The sequence below is a fragment of the Ostrea edulis genome, chromosome 4 (genome assembly GCF_947568905.1).
Source record: "Ostrea edulis chromosome 4, xbOstEdul1.1, whole genome shotgun sequence".
NCBI lineage: Eukaryota > Metazoa > Mollusca > Bivalvia > Ostreida > Ostreidae > Ostrea > Ostrea edulis.
In genome coordinates this window covers 2,183,182-2,193,851 of record NC_079167.1, presented here as the reverse complement: position 1 = coordinate 2,193,851, position 10,670 = coordinate 2,183,182, and the positions used below count along the sequence as shown (strand labels likewise).

Here is a 10,670-nt window from a genome sequence, read left to right as displayed (position 1 = left end):
TACTTTCTGCACCTTTATTAGTGCATATTTACAGGTGATATTTTCAGAAAAAGAATCCCAGAATTTTTCCTCCTAAGTGTTTTCGCCTAGCCTCTTCATGATCCATAATACCACCTGATGTTGTTAGGACAATGAATCTGCAAAACAAGTAGAGTAATTTAATAAATGGGTTTACTGTATGTACACTGCACAAATGTACCCTATGACCCTCACCATGCACCTATGATATCATTAAATGGTAAATGAAAGAACTTCCAGTCTTATTTTATTTTTATAATTCATATATTTTGATATAGAGGCAAGCTTGTTTTGTTAAATTCCTGTAAAAAAGTGATTGATTGAAAAATGCTAGGAAGAGCTCAATTTTGCTTGTTGGAAAATTTCCACTAGCTATTAGTGAAAACAGTTCATTTTGATCCCTGCTCACTGCAATGTGAGAAGCATCAACATTTTCATTTTCGCAAAATATGTGTGCCCACCATTTTATCTGCTATTTATAATTGTGTTACTGATTGAAGCCATATATAATGAACTGAACCAATACTGACAAAAATGTATTGAGCACTGAATATTGAATGGTGGCGGATACAGAGAGTAGTCTACAATAGTGTTGGGTTTAAACTGCAAAATATTCGTCTCATATATAATCAATCCACTTTACATTGATTATAATATGAATATAAGACGTGATAAGGTATATATACATCAGGGCTCAAAATAATTGATGGCCTGAGGCCAGTCAATTACGGATTATTTGGGCTAGTGCTTTGTAAAGAGCATGTGCCCTTGGGGCTAGTTGTTTTAAATATTTCTCAAAATTCCTCAACAATCGGGCTTGTAAATATTAGATGCAGTGATTCAGATTGGAATGCAGTTTGATAGAACAGAGGGCCTAAATGATACAAAAATTATCAGCCACTTTGGCCTAACTCCATGAAAACTTTAGGCACTAAATACATGTGAAGCAATGCTGCAAAATAAACTCAAAACTTTAAAATTAAACTGACTTTTTATTTTTCAATTCTTCAATTTAATTATCATGACTGCAGTCAACTGTTTCGGAATTCTTTTCGGTTGTTCCTGTGTTGCAATGTGTTGTTTGCTGTTGTTATTGTTTTTCATTCCGTTGATAATTGAGACGTCACCAGTTGTAGGTGAAGTATCACAAATTTAGACCTATGCTGAGCACTCAGGGCCATAGCAGTGAGGGCTCTTTAACGTGCCAACGCCTGCCGCGACACAGTACCTCCGTTTTTAAGGTCGCATCCGAAAGACCCGTTATTCTCACTTCTAAATCTAGTAAATGACGAGCGTTTGGCGAAGGAGGAATCACTAACCATGTTGACTTCTTAGGTTTGATGCAGCTATGGCACGAGCAGGACTCGAAGTCACGACCTCCTAGTTACGAAGCACTGAGCTACCGCAACTGGAAAATCTAATGTTTAATAGGGTTTGTTGCCAATCATGATCATCAAAGCAGACTCTCTTCTTTGAAGCCATTTTTTTCAAAACTGGTTCCCTGCTGATTGTTGCAAACACAAGAGAGATCAACGGGGGCACCAATCATTTTTTCTCAAAGTAATTTTGATTGGATGGGAAGTTTTTCAAAATCTTCTTTACAAACGATCGATTGAGTACTTGTTTTAAGACAAACCAATTTTTCCTGTGGCCGATAAACACTAAAAATGATCGGCCGTACTGACTGAAAAAACGAAAATTTCATAAGCCATGTTGGCCTTTCTGGAGAATTTTAGTTGGCCATTTTCAATATTTATCAGCCATTTTCCGATGGCAATCTGAATCACTGAGATGTGAGTGCATCCAGGTTTTTATCTCACAAAAAATAATTTCTTGATTTCACTTTTATTAAGTTGTACCATGAAGTAATAACACCAGGTACACCAGGTAGAAAAATTTAAGACTGTTTTCCAAGAATGAGTTGTTTAAGCAGAGTATACAATGGGCAATCTTCAGAGGATTTCTCTAGACTTCACACTAAGGTACGAGCCACAGGAGGAGTTCTAAGTTCATATATTCTCGAGTGTCTAAAGTAATATGGCACACTTTCATAATCCGGTGACATTACACTTTCACAAATGACAAAAAAGGTGAAGATGATGCTAACTATATTCTAAGTTTAGTGAAAATTATGGATAAGAAGAGTAATATTTATACATTTTTTAAAACCCGCTGTAGATGCTACATGTGGTTTTGATAAACAAAATATTAGGCTTAATCATAAAAATGTTTCATTATTATTGGATATGGAATTTGAGCGAGTTGTTTTCATATCCACTGGTCTGAAGGGACAGCAAGTTATCAAGTGACAAGAAATTTTTTTATATTTGATAGCCCAAGTGACTAGGGAATAAGTTATATTTACAGTACTTTCTTTTGTTTGTATGGAATTTATTGCACAGAGGGGCGTGACAGTTGAGTCACGCTCAATCTAATTAAAATCAAATCCTAAGATATGCTCACAATCGCTACAATAGGATCTGACATAACCCCATAGGGGACCATGTCCGCATGAACTTTCGCTTGGAATATTCATGAGAAATAGCAGCCAGTCAGATTGCGCCACACAGACAATGATGGCTATTTAGGCGGTTCCCGGCAAATCATAAACAAGTAGCAGTAATCTCTCTCCCACGAAGTTTATTCCACACTATAAAATTGTATATTCTCACATAAGGAATTTAAAATTTCGCAATAATGCCTAATCTGTTCCGTTCATACAAACAACAAAACGTACGATACAAAATACACCCAGATTAAATTGTGAATTGCGATTTATGTATGAATAGGGATAGGTACGATTTGAATAGTTTTCAAGATGTTTACCTAATTAACGTGAGTAATATAACGGCAGTCGACGTAAACAGTGCATTGCGACATCTCATCTTGCTGCGATGTGTTTTCTTTCAAAACCAAACAATCGCAGCTATTTTCCTTGAATTGTGAACACTGGCAAGGCGATGCACCAATTGGCTAACATGACGTTCACATTAACACGACCCCTAGTCAAGTTCTGTCGGATCTTCTTACGCAGAATATATGGCACGGATTTAAGAAGTCTGATTTTCATTAGATAGCTGTCATGCTCCTCTGTACATTAAATTTCATATAAACGAAAGAAAGTACTTTAAATGCCTTGTGTCATGAGTATTCATAACATCATTGCAAAAATTGCACACGATGTGACGTCATGAGTCTGGGGTTGATAAAATTCGACATGGAGATCTGTAGCTCTCCGGTCTGTCCCAATATTTTCCAAGAGCTACAGATCTGCAGGTAGACTTTAAACTGTAATTTACATTTCTCTACAGATGTACAAGAGCTACAGATCTGCAGGTAGACTTTAAACTGTAATTTACATTTCTCTACAGATGTACAAGAGCTACAGATCTGCAGGTAGACTTTAAACTGTAATTTACATTTCTCTACAGATGTACAAGAGCTACAGATCTGCAGGTAGACTTTAAACTGTAATTTACATTTCTCTACAGATATACAAGAGCTACAGATCTGCAGGTAGACTTTAAACTGTAATTTACATTTCTCTACAGATGTACAAATTGACAGTTTGCTGATTCTAGGATTCAAATCTACACAAGATCAAAAAAGGGTTATGCCATGTATAGCCATATCATCTTAATTATAGGTCACAGTGACCTTGACTTTGAGTGTGATACACCTACCTAAGATGCATTAAAGGACACATGACACAAAAAATTATTTATCTGCAATCATTGTCTTTATAATCCTTAAGTCAGATTCTCACACTGAATCTGTTAAACACGCATCCGTTTCACAGCTAAAGCTGTAACACTGTACTGATAAGCAGCCTGACCTCAATATGCATATTCTAAACCCCAGAGATCGGAAACAGTCGGGGTGACGTCAGAGATGAGCTAAAGCACAGAGATGCTATATGCTTCTACAGAAGAGATACTATAAATCTTTCTTATCACTGATCAAAGACAAACAGTTTCCCTAATTACCAGTAATGGGTTAAATGCTGTCATAAACAAAGAACATGCACACTCATATTTCTTTGTATCTAAAGAGTTATTCATATAGTTTGTAAGGATACCGTATTGTGCTGTTTATAATTGTTCAACCTCTTCAAAAGTGGACAAAAATGTGACATTTTTTCGCTTCCCCAAAGATGCAGGTCTTCAAAAAGCATGGGTACATTACTGTCATAGAAGAGACCTTACATTAACCAAATACAGTAAAATATGTGAGAAACACTTTACGCCAGATCAGTATTCTCGTTATCCACCCCGGTTAGCTGAATTAGGTTATCATAATGCTCGGCTCAGTTAAAAGATGATGCTGTACCCGATGCTGAGTGGCCTACCCAAGGTGAATGTTCAACTTCATCAAATACTGAGAAAAAAAACCCATCTGGGTATGGTGCATATAGAAAGCGACAAATACTTCAGGTAAAAAAAAAACAAAGTTTTTTTTTACAATATGATTACATATGTGCTGCAAGTTAACTGCTTTTTACTATTCGTATTTTGTATCAGGATTCAAATTTAAATTTGGGGAGGGGGTGCAATTTGCTAGAGAAAATTGTTACCAAAAGAAAACAAACATCATTTTTTATAATCCCTGTCTTATGGGTAAACGGGAAAAAAGTCGCAGGAAAGTAAGTCACGGGAAAAAAAGTCACAATATGTAGAAAGAGTGTCTATGACCACACCTAGCAAAAAAAGTCACAATTTCTTTTGTTCAATTTTTTTTTATTGTTTTTGCCTATACCAAGGAAAAAAAGTCACAATATTTATAAAGAGTGACTTTGACCATACGTAGGAAAAATAAAGCACCGATGAATAGTTAACATTTGCTGAAAAAAAAACAAAAAACATTTTTTCCTTCATCCTATGTATGGCTTCAAAGATTGTAAACTGATGCCATTTTGTCTACTTATACAGGGAATACACTGTCTAGAAAAGGGGAAAGGTGCCTTGTGAAGCCACTAATTAATCTCAACAGGCACTGTTGACTGTTAACTGTTGTAAATACTTAAAAGTTAATTTTATTGGGGTTATTTGTTTGTTGCAAATGATTAAAAAAAACATGGAATCTTCTAACTTTGAATCAAATTTAAGTAAAACTTTTCTCCTTATATAATAATTGACTTATATATATATATATATATATATATATATGTGTGTAGTTTTCTTTCAAAATATATATACTGTGACTTTCTCCTCCTTTGTATATGTGACCCTTTTCTATCAAAATATATACTATGAATTTTCCCCTATACATATAATATAATATATATTGTGACTTTTTTTCATACATCTATGTGATTTTTATACAAAATATATATTGTGACTTTTTTTCCTGTGACTTATTTTCCTGTGATTTTTATCTGTGACTTTTTTCCGTGACTTTTTTTCCTACATTCGTTTTATGGTAGGTTTCTTACATTATTTATATGTGACATACATTTTTATAGATAAGGGGTTCAGAATGCCATGATGTCAATTCATTAGACATATACGGAATGTTTGTTGATTTTTTTTCAATATATACATGATATACATACTGGTACATATTTATATATGTTTAGCAATTTAGAGCTTGGGGGGAAGGAGGATCAACAACCTAAATCTGCTGCAAATGTGAATATCAAAGTTTAAGTTTATTACATGATTTCCAATAATATTTTACTGCAATTCAATTTTGCTATTTCTTAAATAAATCAGAGTTCTGATAAGTCTTCAGCCATTGTATTGAATACGTTACGGTGAGAATTTGCAAGAAGCTCACCTCTGACGTATATAACACACACGTGACTCTTATCTCATTAACTGTCGGCATTGCTCGGAGAACTGCTTTGGCTGGTGTTTACAGATTACTATTTCCAGCTGTACCTTGTTATCAGATGCTTGTTTAACAGATTCAGTGTGAGAATCTGACTTAAGGATTATAAAGACAATGATTACAGACAAATAATTTTTTGTGTCATGTGTCCTTTAACTGACCAAGTTTGATGATTCTAGACCTAACTTTAAAATTTCGAGCCCTGCCTCTACCCAAGTTATACAGCTGACAAAGTTTGATGATTCTATTTCTTATAGTAAGTTAGGACTCGGACACCAAGCGGGACAGGAGGCCAGACATGATCAACATACCATAATAGTCCCATCTTAGAAAGGTGTATAATATCTAAACAGGAAAATGACATACCCAAACTGTCGAGATGGCAGTAAATTTGTTGTCCACTTCTCCATGTCTCTGATTGAAATGTCAAATCTGGGACTGATCACTCCACACTACAATATTACAGTATCAATAAAACTTCCAATTTATAATCTCAAAAAATAAAATGAGAAATAGGCTCGTTACCACACAATTAAAACAGCTATTAAAGATGAAGTATGCATGTGATATCATTTTATAGAAAACATTTAGATCAAGTACTGAAAGATAAAATGATTTAAAGTAAAGTTTACTTTTTTATGATCTGTGTAAAATACAAAATTTATATAAATTGCATAAATGAAAAATATAAACAGCATCAACTCACTTTATTTAATCGGCCAGTAAGGTTGACAACAATTTTGCCATTTCTGTGGTCATCAACAATTTCAAATTCCCCAATGTAACCTGATAAATCAAATAATTTGTATATGAATTTATACAGATATAGGCATTTATAATTAATGCAAATAAAAAGGTTTCAATACATCTTTTGTACGGAGGGGAAGTTGAACTTAAATATGAAAACTTGACGCCTATGCACAACTCCATTCAAATGTGAAACCTGTTCATTGTTCTACTAGATGAGTGGGAGGCATATTATGCAGTCTATGCGAAAGACATCGGACCGTCGGACCTGACCGATGTGCAGTGCCCCAGGTCCGACGCATCATTTTTTACACCGGACCGGAATGTCCGATGTCTCAGTGTCCGGTTTTGAGCTTTACTATTTTGATGTGGAGTCATTTAAATGTTTGTTATAAGTAAAAAATAGCACACAAATCCAAATACGTAAATGAATGTGATTAAAACCGCATGGACTGTCTAGAGTATTATACGGGAGGGATCCCTGGTATAGTATTACTAGTATAATAAATAAGATTCCCTTGGTTTTGCATTTTCACGTGTTTCACTTTTTTACATTAGGTTTTTCGGTCTGACAAAATTTGGTTCGGTCCGGTGTGTTCATTGATTACACAGGACTGAATGTCCTGTGTGGTCCAAAAAACTTTCGCATAGACTGGCATATTATTTGTTGAATGAAAGTTCATTTTAATTGTTCGTTGAATATTTACACAATTTATGTAAAAGTTACCCTGACAATACAAGTACCAGTATAGTCATTGTTCTTTGCTTTAAAAAAATTAATAAACAAACCTCGACGTCCTAACTCTTATTCTATGGGATATTTATAGGTATATTTTGATGGTTCTCAGACCATTGAATTTTCGTGAAGACTGTTGTAGCTATGAAGAACAGATGTCATATTTTTGCCTTCATAGGATCACAACTGCCATATTTTATGGCCACTGCATAACAAACAAGTCATGCTGTTTTATTCAAAATCTTAGTTTTGATAACCATGCTTTTCTATATAACTATATTACTCATATCTTATGTTTCAAGCACTTTGAAGATCAATAGTAGTCAAAATGAAAAAAAATAAATAAAAATCCCAGCCAAAAAACAAATCCGGTTTGAAAATACCAGGTAAGGCTATTTCTTTGTTTTGCGTCCGCGTAGGTTTTGAACAACAAAAGTTGCAAAACAAAAGAAAATCTCTGTAAAAAACGCCTTTTTCGAGTAGTTAAAATATTGGAAAATTATACGACTTGACTCATCTCCAACAAATCAAAATCAAGAAAACGTTTCGTTTGAACATGATTACCTTATTAAGTGTCTGCACAACAGTCAATTGAATTATGTAAGAGACGGTCTCGTGGATAGGGGGTAAATAGCTTTTTAGCTTCCCAAAGGGGGTGAGGATGGCTGGAAATGTGGTTTGTGTTTCACTGTCCCATAACTTGATTAACGTGTTCTCCCCCTATGCATTTATGGCGGAAAGTGACCACACTTTGAAATACTTCAGGGGCTCTACTTAGCGAGTTCGAAGGGCAATTTGGGCACAACATTTAAAAGTCCGATAGAAATGTCGAATAAGACGTTAATAAAATGTTATGTTGCACAGTCGACAGAAAGACAAAATGCAGTGGAAGTTAATTTTGGGATTAAATGTGCAGACGGTTGTTGTTTATTTGGTTCCTTCATACATTTCGAACTGACAGATCAGAAAGACATGTTGCACCCAAACACGATGCCTTCGACGTTTTAATGCCAACCAGTAAAACTGTTGAGTTAGTTTATTCTCTCAAGTATGGTATCAAGTTGCAAATTAAGAAATGATTTTGTAGACCTTCTTTTAAAAAAAACCATGGAATAACATGTTTTTCATGTCCGTACAACATGCAGAGGCATTTTTTTTTTTTTTTTTTACAAAGCTTGTTTGTTTTTTCCCCTGGGTGGCTGGTAGGTTTCACAATTTTGAACTGATGCAAAACAGAAAAAAACCAAGAAATGGCCTAACTAAATTGCAACATTGTAAATTGAAATTATACTGTATCAAACAATTCAGATTTAAATTGAAAAGACTGTGGCCATTACCATGCTTCATCATCACTGTGAGGAATCTAATGACGACTTTTGAACAGGGCCTGATTAACACCTGACGTTTGCCCTTTTTCTCAGCTGCTGCTATACATTTTAGGGCATCTGCCAATACATTCATCCGCACCATTTTGACCTATGAAGAGATGACAAAACAGTTAAATTTACAGTAGATTAATGTCAACGTATTCCTCAGGACATTTTTTAAAATCATCAATTTGCCACATGACAGATTCATCCAAAGATGTCTTACTTTGAATTTCTTGTCCATTCATTTATTTATATTTTTTAAATTTGACTCTAGTCAGCACATTGTTTCAAAGATGCCATAGAAAGTTTTCTAATCAGTGAACATTATTCCAATAACAGTCTATGCAAAAGACATCGGACCGTCGGACCTGACCGATGTACAGTGCCTGAGGTCCGATGCATCATTTTTTACACCGGACCGAAATGTCCGATGTCTCAGTGTCCGGTTTTGAACTTTACTATTTTGATGCGGAGTCATTTAAATATTTGTTATAAGAAAAAATAGCACACAAATCCAAATATGTAAATGAATGTGATTAAAACCGCATGGACCGTCTAAAGTATTATGCGGGAGGGATCCCTAGTATAATAAATAAGATTTCCTTGGTTTTACTTTTTCACATGTTTCACTTTTTTACATTAGGTTTTTCGGTCTGACAAAATTTGGTTCGGTCCGGTGTGTTCATTGATTACACAGGACCGAATGTCCTGTGTGGTCCAAAAAACTTTTGCATAGACTGCAATAAGTATCAATATATTGTTAACTTGACGTTATTTGGAGATGGGTAAGAAAGTACTTGCAGGTCAACAGCATGACTACTGCAGGGTTTGACACTAAGGCACGTCCAACCGACCGAGTCTACTAAATGATAGGTCCGGTCGGGTAAAATGTTGGTTTACTAGTTCGATTGGTCATATTAAAAAAAAACAAAAAACTTAACACAATAAGATATTTTATTCTTTATTAAAAAAATAAAGTAAAGAGTCTGAATTGCGTGATGAAATAATCTATATTTTTAGTTTTAATAAGTAAGTCGTGGTCAGAATTAAGTGATGTTTTATGACATCTACTCGATGTTAATATTGATAAAGTTATGATTCGGATAGATTGAATTAATTTTCATTAAGAAAACCCCATTTTTAAAAATTAAATATAAGAAAGTAAACAGCCATATTTCGGTGTTGACACATGCTGGAATGTTTCTATTTTCAATTACGACTTTTCGTCCTCAAGGAAAGATGTCCCATGAGAAAAAAAAAAAAAAAGGAAAAGGTTGGGAAGAAACAAAGCAGAACTTATGAAATAGAAATTAAAAGAAAAACAAGGTTGGGTCATTTTATTCTACGGACTAAAGAATTTCTGTGACGGGTAGAATATAAAAAAACAGAAAAAGTGTTTGAAAATCAAAGCACCAAATCGAATGACGAGAGTAAAGATTTTTTGAGACAATTAAATACGTTTAGTTCAAACTTTACATTTTTCTTTTGAATCAAGTATTAAAATATGGAGAAATAATAAATTTTTTCTGGAAAGTTGGTCAGGGCTAGTGGATATAAGGTTAGATCTAGTAAACATCATTTGAAGTAGCTAAACTGGTCTAGTGCTCCAAAAAGTAAATGTCAAACCCTGACGAGTCACTTCACACAGCAATTTAAAACTTTTTACTTCTTGAGAACGGCCTCATGAAATATTGCATATTGAACATATGCAATATTTTGTCATTTCAAGAGCCGCTAATTCAAAATACTACATGTACTTCTTACTGATCATGGAAAAATTTGAAACGGACGGTGGAAAATAGAGGAAATTCGAGATAGAACTTGAATATGGTTGTTTCCATGCTTTGACGGACAAACTGTACACTTACTTAATGTAAGAGAGTATAATGCATAGAGTTTATATGTTTTTTGACCTATAATGTAGTATCTTATCTGCATTTACTGACATCATAAACAAAAGTACTTCAGTA

The 10,670-nt window shown here is 34.4% G+C and overlaps 1 protein-coding gene across 1 annotated transcript; it reads right to left on the bottom strand.

Annotated features, from left to right (window-relative positions):
- Window positions 1–8,842, bottom strand: LOC125671429 (40S ribosomal protein S15Aa). The gene is made up of 4 exons (XM_048907171.2): window positions 8,668–8,842; window positions 6,554–6,633; window positions 6,214–6,299; window positions 1–137 (listed from the first exon to the last, which is right to left on the bottom strand). The coding sequence occupies exons 1-4, from the start codon at window positions 8,798–8,800 to the stop codon at window positions 44–46; spliced, it is 393 nt and encodes a 130-aa protein (XP_048763128.1). The 5' UTR covers window positions 8,801–8,842; the 3' UTR covers window positions 1–43.
- Window positions 8,843–10,670: the final 1,828 nt, after the last annotated feature.

What these genes read in the sequence shown, in the direction of transcription:
- LOC125671429 (XM_048907171.2), bottom strand. Translation starts at nt 8,800, where the DNA reads ATGGTGCGGATGAATGTATTGGCAGATGCCCTAAAATGTATAGCAGCA. An exon ending in CACAGTGATGATGAAGCATG is followed by an intron (nt 6,634 to 8,667) that starts GTAATGGCCACA and finishes TTGATTTATCAG; the next exon opens with GTTACATTGGGGAATTTGAA. An exon ending in CTGCCATCTCGACAGTTTGG is followed by an intron (nt 138 to 6,213) that starts GTATGTCATTTT and finishes CTTGTTTTGCAG; the next exon opens with ATTCATTGTCCTAACAACAT.